This window comes from Tachypleus tridentatus, chromosome 8 (assembly GCF_004210375.1).
Source record: "Tachypleus tridentatus isolate NWPU-2018 chromosome 8, ASM421037v1, whole genome shotgun sequence".
NCBI classification, from domain to species: Eukaryota; Metazoa; Arthropoda; class Merostomata; order Xiphosura; family Limulidae; genus Tachypleus; species Tachypleus tridentatus.
Window position 1 is genome coordinate 104,547,721 of NC_134832.1, and position 14,859 is coordinate 104,562,579.

Genomic DNA, 14,859 nt, shown 5'->3' on the forward strand with positions numbered 1-14,859 from the left:
AACCTTGTGGTTTTAGTAGTGCATGTAAGCATCTGAATTGTATATGATGCATTTTTTTACATATTGTTTGGCTGTGATGACTAATATGGTGTAGGTGTGTGTGTTAGTAAACTGTAGAATTAAAAAGGAAAAGACACATCACAAGTTTTAAGAGGTGGTATAAGCTGGGATATGATATGATTTGATTGAACTCAAATAAATGTATACTCATCATGGAAGGGATTGATAATTAGCAAAATATCTTTAAATTTGAAGAAATACTCTTCAGTGTGATGTAAACAGCTTGTCACTTTCACTGTGTGAATTATTTTTGATGTGTTTTGAAGAAGGAGCCTAGTAGAGTAACACTTGAAGGTCTTAGACATTATTCCCAATAATTTAGAGACCTTGGAATTATTTTATAGGCCCCAGTAACTTTTTTTGTTGTTGTTGTTGCTGATTCTGGACTATTGTTGTTTGTATCTATGTGAAAGTTGCAGATTATTTTTCTTCAGGAAGAATTCATGATAGTTGGGTTGGATAGTATGTAAGCCTAAAAGATTGTGCAATGATGTTTGTAAGTTCATCATAAGGAATTTTTGTTAGGTGGTTATGTAGCTTGGGGGAAAGCACATAGAAAAATAAAATACCAAATACATATATGGTAATAAAACAAGTTGATTAGATATATAAAATGGAACTTCATTCATAATTTTTGCAATGCTTTCAATGTGTAAGTCTGTGATCATAAGTAAACGTGCACAAATTTTGTATGTTTGTGTTTTATGTATACAAGGATAAAAATGTTGAAATAAACTTACATTTACCTCAGGGAAAGTTATCAGGAAGATTCACATAAAGTAGTAGTTCCTTATGATTTGAGTTTTTATTTAATACATGCAATATGTTACTTTAATTTGGTCATAACTAAAGGAAAACAGATGGACTATGCATTCTTGATCTGGTAAGCCAGTTACAAAAAATAAAAAGTTCCTCAAGCAAAGTTAGATTCCATGGGAATGTAGAAATGTAATATTTCGATCCCTGATGTATATAAATGTGTGTGTGCATATTTGTGTCTTTTTATTCATGGCATATTTCAACAAAGGAGGATTGGGAAGATCAGTGATCAAATATCATTATAAGAATTAATATTACATAAATGTCTTATTGAAATCCATAAAGAGATTTTTGTTTTTATATACTAATTTCAGTTGTCAAGTTATTTAAGTTAAAAGAAACAAAATGGTGAATCCTTTAGATTTTGTCTGGAGAAACCATTATTAAGTTAACAAAAATACATATGCAAACATATTAATCATAAAAAAACAAATCTGCAGCAAGTTTTGATGACATTTTAAGTACCTCTTAAAGTGTGTTTATTTTCAATACAGTGCATTACCTCCACTTGCATAATTAGCTATTCTTGTTCAATGCTACTCTCTATATGCATAAGTCTTGAAACTCCTATCTACCTGAAATTGATTAATTTCAGTGTATCTTGCTTGCAAAATATCCTGCAACAAACTTCCACCAATAAGAATGCAACACACACTCTTGACACGTAATTCTCTTTGTTCAACTCTACTAAACTGTCACTTCTCCTGTGGCAGTACATGTGTTACAATGTTTAGTTTGTGCTCTTTTCAAGTTCTTTTTTTTTTTTAATTTTTATATGTATATTTATATTAATTTCTCACAATAAGGTTACTCTTTATTATAATAATAATAATATTTGTAATTTGTTAAGTTATTCCCAAATGGAATTATTTTATATTTTTACCTGGTTATGGAATTTATTACTTCATTACAAAAATTTTAAATGTTTCTGCCAGGACGTTTATGTTTGGTTATTTATTTTACATTAGAGTTCTGTGTACGTTCTAGCAACACATTTACATAGGTTTCAAGTTGTGATACTTCATGAGAATTTCATCTGTTTTACTTTATCAGGAGATTGTTCATCCAATAAACTGATTTTCATTGGGCCTGGTCTTGAGCCTACACATTTGGGATATAGTTTGCCAACTTTGAAAAGATAAGACATTCTGTTGTTTGATTTTTGAATAATTTTATTTTTATCAGTAGTGATTTTGGTCACATAAGATATACATTTTGTTAGATTGGTTAATACTTGTAGTCCAATTTATGTGAGCATTTGGTCTTAGGAGCATTTTGGCTTATTTTGCCCTTTACTGCCATCAAGCTGTGTATCAGTTATCAGTATTTCTTAGGTTTCTCATTACCTATTTGGGGAATTATTCCCAAATATTTTGTCTACAATTTTACATTCTAGTTTCTCTGGTGTTGTAATTTTAGAATTTCTGTTGCCATATACAGGTTTGATGTCCTTTAACATTCCATCCATACAAATATTGCAGCCATTTTTCTCCATTGAAACTTCAATTGCTCCCATCCTCCCTTTCCCTCTAAAAAATTCTCTGCCTCTGGTTTTTTATTTCCCCATTTCTTTCCCTCTTCCTCAAACTTCTGTGACTGACAAGCATTTGTCAGAAACAGTTTGGTAATTGCTCTGGCATCAAGCACTTGAACCTGTTCCCTATTCTCTCCTGGGTTTTGTTCCTGCCTTTTTGTTGTTCCCAAAACAGTTATGGATTGGCAGCTAATAATTGGTTGTTCTAACTTCATCCACTTCCAACCATTATCAAAGTTCACCTTGGAGTCCTTCCTTTCACAAGATTGGTGTTTCTTCCCTTGTTATGGATACAACCTGTGGATGTCTCTTCTTTTTACGTCATTTGATGATATCTCTTTCTCATCCTTCTCTTCTGTTAGCTTCTCTTGGGTTGGTTAGTTAATTTTGGAACTTCCATTCAGACTTGCTTTAACACCTTGCACGTTTGGTCAATGTATCTAGGCTTTTTAACATCATCTCTATGCTTAGGGACTGTGATTTCTTTATTATGGAGCTAGCTGGCTCTTTCCAGCTCCTTTCAAACTGGAATTAACAACTCTTACTTGTCAGCTACTTTTTGTGGTGGCTTAGATGGGCTGGTTGATCAACATTCAGAAATCCTTACTCTCATCAACTTGCTATCTTGTCCAGATGGGGATCTTTTTTAACTCAAATGTTTGTCTTGCACTGCTTTCTTCCCTCACAATTTAATTTAATCATTTAGTTCACTATGCCCCTTTTGCTCAGTCATGTATTGTTTTTGAGGATTTGGTCTTCCATGACATCACTGGTCTCCCTCGATCAAGCACATTTATGATGCCTTCAGAGGGCGTTTCACAAATGATAGAACCTTAATCAGGATCTTCTTTCCACCCTTGTTTCCTTTTCTTTCTATGAGACCATCTACATTAGTGGCTGGACAATACCCATATGTAAAAAACAGCAGCTGTACTGTTCTTTTTCTGCATCTAAATCTTCTACTTTTCTTGAATACTTCCTCTCAGACATGGGCATATGAGTCAATCACAATGATGCTTCGGACCAGTGGTCTGAGGAATTTGGTATTTTGCATATAGCTGTTCTTGAACTTCTGCCCATACATCAGTCATTCCTTTGTTTCTTTCTCTATGCCTATCATTGTATGGGGATGATTCCTTTGGGCAATTTTATGGCAGTGGCACACATCACCCAGCATGGGGGCAACTGATCTAGAGATCTGTGTTTTGGTCAATGGATACCTACTGGGACCATGTACATCATATTCACATTATTACAGATTGCTTTCCATCTGGTTGTGGTTGTCTTTCACTCTCTGACCAGATATATCCTCATTTTCAAAGGTGTTTTCATTAGGTGTTACCACATGTGGATGTTTTTACTTTGGGGTGATACATCAAGTTCCCTCTCTTTTGGTTGCATGCACCTTATTCACTGGCCCTAGCAGTTGATATGTTCAGCACAGATTGGTTACACTAGTATCTTTATGTGTCCCAGCTATCTGATTACTTCATTTGGGATTTTTTGTCAGTTCCCAGTGATTAGGTTTTGAATTTATAGCAGAATCAGTCAACACAGGTCCTTATACATGTATCATAAATGTGTCTGTTTTCTCATTCATGCATACTCTTTTTTTTTTTTTTCTTTAACTCCATCAGTCTTGTGGGTGATAGTAGGAGATATTTACAGATTACTGTGGTTTTTGTCCTTTCACATATTATTCCAGTAATGTTACTGCTCATGGAGTTGTTCTGTTCATTATATCTTTGAATGAGATGGCTTACATTATGTAGTCATCTTTTCAATGCCGGATGTCAGGTTTTTTGATCAATTAATCGGTTTCTTACATTGTTATTATTGGCTTTGTTCATGGGTCAGGGGATACAAGATTTCATCTGGTCTCACTTGAGGCAAAGGTTGTATGATCCTGTATTTTCTATCCCCACCAGGTGGGTGGATTTTGGATTGTAGTTGACTTGCCATCAGTATGGCCCTCATTTCCACTGCCACATGGATGTTGGTTTCTGGTGACTTGGTTTTGGATTGTAGTTGATTTGGTTCTGGTATGATCTTCTTTCCTACTTCCACATGGATGTTAGTTCCCGGTACCAGTGACTTGAGTTTTGAATTGTAATTGACTTACTAATGGTATGATTCTCATCCTGTCCTCTCGTGGGTGTCAATTTCTAGCAGCATTGGCTTTAGATGTAGTTGACTTGCCACTTATGATCTGTTGTGCCCTAACTATACTTGGCATATCCTTCAGTCTCACCCAGTTTTGTGTTTTCCTCTTCAGGTGCTGAGTTCAATGAGTGATGTATGGTTTGGATCACTGTCCTGCTATAGTTCTTTCTAGTTGTTTGTGCTCCATCATTCTTCCTATATGTGTGACATACTTCCACAATAGGCAAAGAGTAGCCCTGGTTTAGAAGTGGTGCAGGCTCCCACAGATGACCTCCAACTTGGAAGATCTTTTTTGAAGTGTTTTTTGAATCTTTTAAATAATTATTCTTTCATTTGCACTGATCCATCCATCTATTCACTGTGGGATTATAGCTCTCTGTTTTAGTGGAGGTAATGTACCATAACAGAAGTTATAATTTTCCTGTACTAAATGTATATTCCAAGTGATAGTTCAGTAGAATTGAATAAAAAGAGTCACATTGATGGAGGGTTGTTGCATGATAATTTGAATGTGAGATGCATTGGAATTAGTCAGTTATAGATGGCAGGATTTTTTAGGCTTGTGGTATCAGTAAAAATTTATTTTCTTTAAAGAGAGCAGCACAGTCTTGTGTTAATCACTATCATAGTAGCTTCCTGATCTCAGAATCATGTTGAATAAATGACTGATTGCAATGTACATATCATGAATGCATTGCTACTAGCAGTTTTTCTAGTACTTCATAAGTTTTACTAGCAAAATTACAAAGAAAAACAGAAATGAACTTGTTTCCTAATATTATTTCAATCCAAGGCATTGTAATGAGTAAAATGTTATATATGTCTAAGGATAAGTGCGTTGCTTATAGGCAATACTCCTTGGAACTGTACAAAAATGAAAGTTTCAAATTTGTTTACGTTAGTTTCTAAATACATTAAATAAATATTGCAAAATGATGAAATATGAACATTAAAATATTTTGGAGTTAAAATTGTTTAAAATAAAATTATTCTTAAATGTTAAAATCTGATGTGACAAACAGTTGGCAACTGAAGAGTGCTCTACTGTCCATATACGAGGGCTGTTCAAAAAATACGCGGACTGACGTCATAAAACAAAATGTACTTTATTTAGAAGTTACAGGTCTGGGACCCCTTCAAAGTACTCTCCTCCCCAACGCACACTTATCTCAACGGTGTTTCCACTTGTTGAAACAGTCCTGGTATGCTTCTTTTGTAATGTCCTCCAGCTCCTTCGTCGCATTTGCCTTAATCTCGGGAATCGTCTCAAATCTTTTTCCTTTCAAGGGTCTTTTGAGTTTGGGGAACAAGAAACAATCGCAAGGTCAGGTGAGTAGGGGGGGTGGGGAAGAACAGTGATCGAGTGTTTGGCCAAAAACTCAAGTGTTCTGAGGGCTGAATTTCGCAGCAACGAGGTGCATCTTCAATTTTTCGGTCAAAATCTCGTAACAAGATCCAACTGATATCCCACACTCTTCAGCAAGCTCCCTGACAGTCAGACGTCGATTTGCCTGCACCAGGGTGTTGATTTTGTCAACGTGTGGGTCGTCAGATGATGTGGAAGGATGTCCAGGACGCTCATCATCTTCAATGGACTGTTGACCATCCTTAAAATGTTCATGCCACTTGAAATATGCCGTACGCTTCATAGCAACATTATCGTAAGCCGTGTTAAGCATAGCAAAAGTTTCAGTCGCAGATTTTCCAAGTTTAACACAAAATTTCACAGCAAGTCGTTGCTCCTTCAGGTCGTTCATTCTGAAATCCGCCAAACGAAAAAATCGCACTTCACTTAAAACCGCGTAGCTAATACACAAATGAAGATATCTGCAATCGGGTTATGGCGTCGTAATCAGCTGATCTGTGCGAACCTAGCGACACCAAGCGGATTCCCCTGGAACCAACTGGAGCCGCGCAATTAAAACAGTCCGCGTATTTTTTTAACAGACCTTGTAGGGTTAGACAGTTCAAATCCATCTCATATTTGCAGTATATTGTTTTGCCTCTTTATGATCACATAGGTTTGTTAACCTTTTATTTCTATAACTAAGCATTTACTCAATTTGTATTTTTTAGATATATTTTCTTGTAGTGAACTACTATATGAAAACTTCTTTTGTTGAAAATAACTTTAAATGCTCAAAACTGTATTTGGTAATATGGTAAAAAATGAAAAAAATTTCCAGCTTTTTTTTTCTTTCCAGCAATAATACTTTATAAGTCAAAATAATCGAACATATTTATAATCTACAGTACACAACACAACCTTCACCAGACAAAATGTAAATGTTCATTATTTTGTTTTTTTTACCTCATTGACCTGAAATTCATTTAAATGTTTTTTTATGTATATCACTTGAATGCTGTTAAATATTATGATAATCACTTTTGATCACTGTTTCGGTAGTTTTTTAAAATTTTAGAAGCTAAACCTTCATACAAATAATAAATGTTAAAAAACATTTACATAAAAATTTGTGTCAAGTTTGAGCAGTTAATTCAGTAATTTGTTTGTGCAACCCTTTGGCTCAGCTTCAAAAAGATTAACATTCTTTCAAAATTACTAAATTCTAGATAGTAAAGTTGTATTAACTGGTAATGTTTTAATTAGTGTGCTTAGACATTATTACTTTAAATGTTTATCCATCATTAGTTTTTCATATGGTGATAATAGGTGTGACTGTTAGTAGAAAATGACAATAGTCTTAAAATATTTTCAATTACTATTTCAGTTTTTTCAGTCAGGACTTATTTGAATTACCTTTGCATTAGTTTATTAACTTTTTTTTAATAATTAGTTTTAATATACATATTTTAATTTTTAGAACTTAGATATAATGCTAATGCCATATTTAATGTTAGTTGTATGTTGGTGATATACACATGCTTACAGATAGAGGTATATTCGTTTAACAGAGAAATATTTTTTACATTTTACAGGTTGTAGCAATGGCTTGTATAACTTTAGCATCTAAAATTGAAGAAGCACCAAGAAGAATCCGTGATGTGGTGAATGTGCTCCATCACATCAAACAACTTCGTGCTGGAAAGTAAGTAAATGTTCTTTGTTTACTGTACCAATATATTGAAATGTTTATATTTTAAAAATGTTTTGATTTCATATTATGCTAATAAATACTATTGTCCCAAAAAAAGGATACATTTTAGGTTTATTTGGTTATCCATCGTATGTGTTTTGGTGAAAAAAAGTTCCTTGATCAGAAAAGTCATCTTAACATGTGAGATTTTGTGGCTATGGATTCACCAGAATTAGTTATGCAAGTTTTTTGGGAAGTATCACACCAAGAACCTCATTGTAGTGCAAATTATTGGTAAGTAAAAATCATGTATTAAAAGTGACCACAGTGGAGGTTTAGAGTTCATGAAACACATATATATCTAATTGATGAGGAACTTGAATATTGTTTTGATCCACTGAAAATTCTTCCTCCCTCTATAATTTTGATTTTTAGATACTTTTTTCACAAACTAATCATTGAAGTCTTAAACTAGTTATTTATTCACTTTTTCAAAAATATCATCATTTTTTGAGATGTTATAAGCACATAAAGATAACAACCACAATGGCTTGTATTATTTTGAGTACAATTATCATGTGCAAATTTAAATTAGCATTGATACTAAAGTAGACTTGTATGTGAAACCTATTGCCATAATTTGAATTAAAAAAACAAAACATTACATTCTAAGTATATTACATTAGAAATTATTAAACTTTTGCAGTTTAAGAAATGCTACCCGTATATGCAGAATAAAATAAGAATGAATACAGCAAAGATAATGCAAGAAAACTAACATTCAGACATTTTGAAAAATTCTGTTTAACCTTTTGTTATTTATGAAACATTGCAGGTCCACTGTTGGACTTTGTTGACTTTGTTTTAGTATTAACAGTTAATCATTATTTCGACTTTTTTGGCTAGTTATATCCAAGCAAAATCACTTTTTGGAGGAAATTTTTTGATTAACTAGAAAAACAGAAAGATTCATATAGTTTCAAAATATTAAAATATAATCTAAAATAACTTTCAGTAAGATTTAATTCTATTTACATAATAGTTTATATTATTTTTGCTAAAAAGAATTTGATGTGCTAATTTGTTCATTTCTGTAACTATTGCAACTTCTTGAATTACACGTGTAATGTAAATTTCTATGCAGAAAGCTGTATAAAGAAATTTTTTGTTTGGTGATTGAAACTTTAATAGATGTATTGAAGCTAAATTGTTATTTTGAAATTTTTCTCAAATAACGGGGGGAAAACCAGGACGAGAGAAGTATTAGAATGATAATTATAAAATGAACTTAACTTTATCACAAGACATAGAAAAATAACAGTAAATTTTAATAAGTTTAATAAAACATATTAGAAGGATTTCAGTAACTAATGTTTTTAAATCACAAAATAAAAATGCAAATCACTTATTCATATTTTCCACTCATCTACAGCATTGTGAAAAAAACATTTCTTCTGTAATGTATTCATAGTACATACTTGTGCAGTGATTGGTTTCAGTGAGCATGTTAGATGAAAAGAAAGGTGTTAAGCATTTTATAGCATTCAATCTGAAAAGATAACAATTAACTTGAAGATGACCTGAGAAGGTAAAAACGTTCTCTGCTTTATTTTGGTAAAAGTGTCAATACCCATACCAGCCATCCTGAGGTAGATAACAGTGGATTATATACATTACTTAAGATGAACAACTTTGAAATCACTGGTGTAGTTTTAGTGAAAATAATTAGAAGCTTACAGGAGCTTTAAATGAATTCTGAGATTACAGAACAATAACTATTAAGTATTTTATATAAAATAAGACAAGTTCTAATTTTTGTCAAAATGTTACATCTTTACTGAGACAGAGTAAGAATGTTTTGCATTTGTGTTAAAATCACACCTTTCTAGTAGTAGTAGTTATAATCTGAGAGCAGTAGTGACTTGTATTTTCTCTTCATGTGACCTGTAGCTTACTCTCAGCAGTGGACCCAGGCAGCCTCCAGCAGTTCTTCTCTCAGTCTGGGGCTGACTTGTGTGCTCCACTGGCCCTGGGTGGCCAGCAGGACTTGGTTTGTATGACCTAGTCTCCATCTCCAACCTTCAGTGACACTTCCAGCTCACCAACAAGAAATGAAGCATTTCACTTGCTTTCTGTGTCATAAAGAATGGTTCTTCAACCAGGTAACTTGGGTATCTGTTTTAGTCACGGGCATCACTACCTTCAAAAATAGACCAGACAGCTTTTACCTATAACTTAAACACAGGTGTGTGTGTGTATATATATATATATATATATTATATATGTATATATACATACTGTATTATATATTATCATGCAGCAGTTTTTAATTATAATCTTGTTTTCCAAGATAGTTGCAACATGGTTAATGGTAAAATCAGTTACAAAACCTTTTGTATCCATAAGATTTCTCTAGATTAATCTGTGTTAATACTGATTAAGCACATTTTGTAAACAAATTTAGCATTTATTTTCCTTTGAACAAAGAATCTAAATGATTGTACAAAAGTATTTATACAATAATACTTTGAAATGTCTGTCTTATTCAGTTCTGTAGAAATTGGTAGTTTTGATATTTTTCAAAGCACAGGTAGAGGTTTTTATTATCAGTTAAAAATATTCAAGGTACTAGTTAATATACTTCTGGTTATTTGTAATGTTAATTCTTGCATAATATGTATCTTGACAAGTATTTCAATTTATAAAACTTATTAAAAATGATTTAAAGTTGTAGGGTACTCCAAAGGTTATTTGTTTTCATTATTAGGTAATGTAACAAGCATTTTTGAATAACAAATTGAAGTGAAAAAAACAAATATCTAATCATGTCTACACTAGGATCCAAGTACAGTTTTAATATTTCTTATTCATCGATGGATTTCTTTCTTTTATATGTTGCACACAAATATGCATTATGCATAGAAAACTTAATAATGTGAGGAAGAGAAGTAATAAGTATTGCTATTTATGGGATATGCCTCTCAGGTCAGTCTAATGACTGTATCAGTATTTGGTAGAAATAAACAATGCTGTTTATTTATGTTTATCTATGGTACCAGTATGTATATGTGTAGTGATAAAATATTTTTGGAAGAAATAATATGAAATCATAAATTTCGTGAATGTAACCATATTTATAGTATTAGCAAAAATTGAAAGGTTTTGGAGGATTATTTTTGGAAGAGCTAACTTACTGCATTCTGTTATGCAGGATTGATTGTGTGTGTGTGTGTTTTGTTTTTCACATATACTCTTTTATAACAATAAATAAAGAAGATACGTGAAAAACAAGAAATATAGCACTTACCTTTAACCTTTTGTTTTTTTATGTTGGTTGTCAATGAAATTCATTCCTCTTTTTTAAAATTCTGGTAGTATTGGTACACTAAATAATTTTCAAAACATACTTACCATCAGCTGACATTATGGCTAGCTATTCTTCAACATCAGCTTTGCCTATCTAAGCATTGGTCTCTTATATTCCAGTATTTTACATCCCTTTCCAATATCTAAGTTACAAATTTCTCCACCCTCAAATTTCTCCACCTTGCATAGATAATGTAATCACTTTTTCTCAACAAAGCTTTAGTCATGGTTTTCTCTGATGAAGTGTTATGTGTCATCTCATATGGATTTAGTTTAATGTGCCTCTTTGTGAAATTCAGTATTATTACGATTAAAAAATTAAATTTGACATGATACTTGTGGGTACGAATTCCTCTATTACTCTTGTCAGCAAGGTGGCGAATGTAACTTCTCATACTCCTCTTCCCTTGTTATCTAGCACCTATCTATGGTAGGGAGTACTTTCAGTTGTAGCTGTTTGTGTTTTTTTTTCTGAGAGATGGAAACATTCATTTGTCCAATGGGGTGTTTTTTCATAGGGCTTTGAAGTTACCTTTTTTGTTGACTGAGGAGAATTTAGATTCTGTTTTCTGACATTTTTTTTTGCTATGTCAGCTTCTCAGGAGTTTTACTTTTCCATTTTCTCTATTGATCTGGACTTTTCCTGTCTCCTTTCAGTCTACTCTTTCCTTGTTGGTGGAGGGGGGACATTTAGTTTCTCCTTTTTCCTGAATTTCTGGTTCAGATTGGGAGATTTATTGTTTCAATACGTGATGGGATGTACCTTGGTTTTCCATCTCCTGATAGAAGTACATTTTTGGCATATTGATGTTATAAGTTTGAGTTGTCGGCATGTTTGTATGTCTTTCTTTCTCTCATTAGGTTCTGCTACATCCACATAGGCCCATTCTTTTTATGTCTCTGGCAATTTGGGGAAGGGATACATCCATCTCTGCAATTCTTTTAACATCTGTTTCTCACCTCTGCAGTCAGTTGGAATCTGATAATATGTTTTGACCTGTTAGGTATGGAAGTGTTATGTGACCCACTTTACCTCCTTTTGTGGTGATTGTTTTGACTTTGGGTTCATTGGGATCCTTCAGTTTCCCTTGATTTTCTCCTTTTCCAGAGAGGTTTGTTCCAAAATAACCATTTTAGATATTTTGTCTTTACAAGTGAGGTATCTTCTGAATTACATCTCAGCAGATGTGGCACATTTGTTTCTCTATTGTTCTTTACACGTTCAAGCAGCTTTCTTCTGTGAGTTTTCCCCTATCCCATGGTCATTTTTAATAACATCTGCAGTATTATAAGTAGGAGGGGTTACTTTTGTCACAGTGTTATTTTTATCTTCTAGAGTCCCTTAATTTTGCTTTCACTAGTTCCATCTTTATGGCAAGTATTGTCCAGACAGGTGTGCCTCTATCAATCTATTTCACATTAACAACTGATTCGATTATTCTTACTACTGGTTGCAACAGGCTCTGTGGAAATGAAGTATTCCATAATATCAAGACACAGTCATGGGTGCTTACCAGATGGTGTCATTGTGGTCCAATATAACCATCAATCATAGGACACCTTTTTCATTCTAACCCTGAGTTTGGAACCTCAGCTGCCTTTCCAAGTTGGGATGTTGCCTTTTGTACTTCTGCAGGTGGAGGAAAAAAGTATGTCTACTTTTTCATTGTGATTCCAGTGGTGCAAAACACATCAGTTTGGGGTTCCAAGTTGGGACCCAAATCTAAAATACATACATACATGTGTGTGTGTGTGTAAATAACATTGTGGTCCAATAGCCCTAACCATCAATGTGACATATTGGGACAAAGACCTTTTTCATTCTAACCCTGAGTTTGGAACCTCAGCTGCCTTTCCAAGTTGGGATGTTGCCTTTTGTACTTCTGCAGGTGGAGGAAAAAAGTATGTCTACTTTTTCATTGTGATTCCAGTGGTGCAAAACACATCAGTTTGGGGTTCCAAGTTGGGATCCAAATCTAAAATACATACATACATGTGTGTGTGTGTGTAAATAACATTGTGGTCTAATAACCCTAACCATCAATGTGACATATTGGGACAAAGACCTTTTTCATTCCAACCCCGAGTTTTGGAACCTCAGCTGTCTGGTTGGGCCTGGCTTATAATGATTACTCATGTACTGTTCCATTCTTGATGCAGGAACTCAGTTTTGATAGAAGAGTATACCTGTTCTGGATGTAGTGTGGTCCCCCCACTTTTATCTTTGTACTCCACTGTTCTATGTAGACATTTTCAGTATGAATTATGCCTGTACTGGCCCCTCTCAGTGTTGAATTCTAACTATATTATCAGTAGATGATAAGTATGTTTTGGAAGTTAACATTTTCTTAAACTGAAAACGTATTTCAATAATACTTACTTCCACTGATACTCTCTTTCCCTTTCTCTCCACTGGGAGCTGTGTAAGTCTTGAAAAAGTGATTATATTATCTAAGTGAGGTGTTTATATACAGTACCATGATAGAGGGTGCATTGATGAGGGTGAAGAAATTTGCAAATTAGATATTACTAAGGGCATTTTAGTGGGGTGTAAGAGACCAGTGCTTGGATAGACAAATCCAATGTCAAAGAATAGCAACAGTCATGTGAAAAAGTTAGTACACCCTATGAAAGCCTGTGTATTTTTGTAACATATTTGGATATATAGATATTTAATCTCAATTTCAACAATATTGAGAGATTATAGGAATATAACTAAACAATTAAAACTGAAGTAACGACTTTTCAAGATCTTCTGTAAATGTAATACTACAAAAATGCATATTCTAACTGAGGAAAAACTTAGGACACCCCCACATTTATTCCCACTTAAAATGGCTCAACTCACACACAAGTGTATCACTCTAGGTGCATATGATTAGAAGATTGTTTCTCAGCATTTTCAATGAGGCTTGCCCTATTTAAACCTCAGACATTTAGTTTGGCGTGCTTCTGACTGTTGAAGTGAAAGTGAGCACCATGGTGAGACGAAAAAGAGCTGTGTGAGGCTTTCAGAAAGAAAATTGTAACAGCTTATTAGTCTGGTAAGGGATTTAAAAAGATCCCAAAAGATTTTGAAATCAGTCATTCCACTGTCTGGAAAATAGTCAACAAGTGGAGGGCTTTCAAAACAACTGCCAACATGCCCAGGTCTGGTCGTCCAAGCAAGTTCACCCGAGATCAGACCACAAGATGCTAAAAGAGGTCTCCAAACACTCTAACATGTCATCACGGGTCCTACAGCAAGCTCTGGCTGTTGTTGATGTGAACGTGCATGCCTCTACAATCAGAAAGAGACTGCACAAGTTTAACTTGCATAGGAGGTTTGCAAGGAGGAAACCTTTGCTCTTTAAGAGAAGCATCAAGGCCAGACTGAAGTTTGCCAGAGTGAATGTAGACAAAGATCAGGACTTCTGGAATAATGTTCTTTGGACAGATGAGTCCAAAATTGAATTATTTGGACACCAGAACAGAGGACATGTTTGGCGTAAACCAAATACAGCATTCCAAGAAAAGAACCTCAAACCAACTGTGAAGCATGGAGATGGAAGTGTCATGGTTTGGGGCTGCTTTGCTGCAGCAGGATCTGGACAGCTCACAATCATAGAATCCACCATGAATTCTGTTGTGTATCAGAAGGTGCTTGAGGATCATGTGAGATCATCTGTAAGAAAATTAAAGCTGAAGCAGAACTGGACCCTGCAACATGACAGTGACCCAAAACATATCAGTAAATCCACCAAGGACTGGCTGAAAACTAAGAAATGGAGAGTTCTGGCTGAGTCAAAGCCCAGGTCTTAATTCCATTGAGACGCTGTGGGGTGACTTGAAACGGGCTGTACATGCAAGAAACCCCTCAAACATCTCACAGCTGACAGA

General features: G+C 34.1%; 1 protein-coding gene across 1 annotated transcript in view; it reads left to right on the plus strand.

The window, feature by feature from the left end:
• LOC143223114 (cyclin-L2-like) overlaps window positions 1–14,859 on the plus strand; it is a 54,339-nt gene that overhangs the window by 3,611 nt on the left and 35,869 nt on the right. The window contains exon 3 of the mRNA XM_076450600.1: window positions 7,517–7,626. Within this exon, the coding sequence (XP_076306715.1) occupies window positions 7,517–7,626 (110 nt within the window). The remainder of the gene's footprint in view (window positions 1–7,516; window positions 7,627–14,859) is intronic.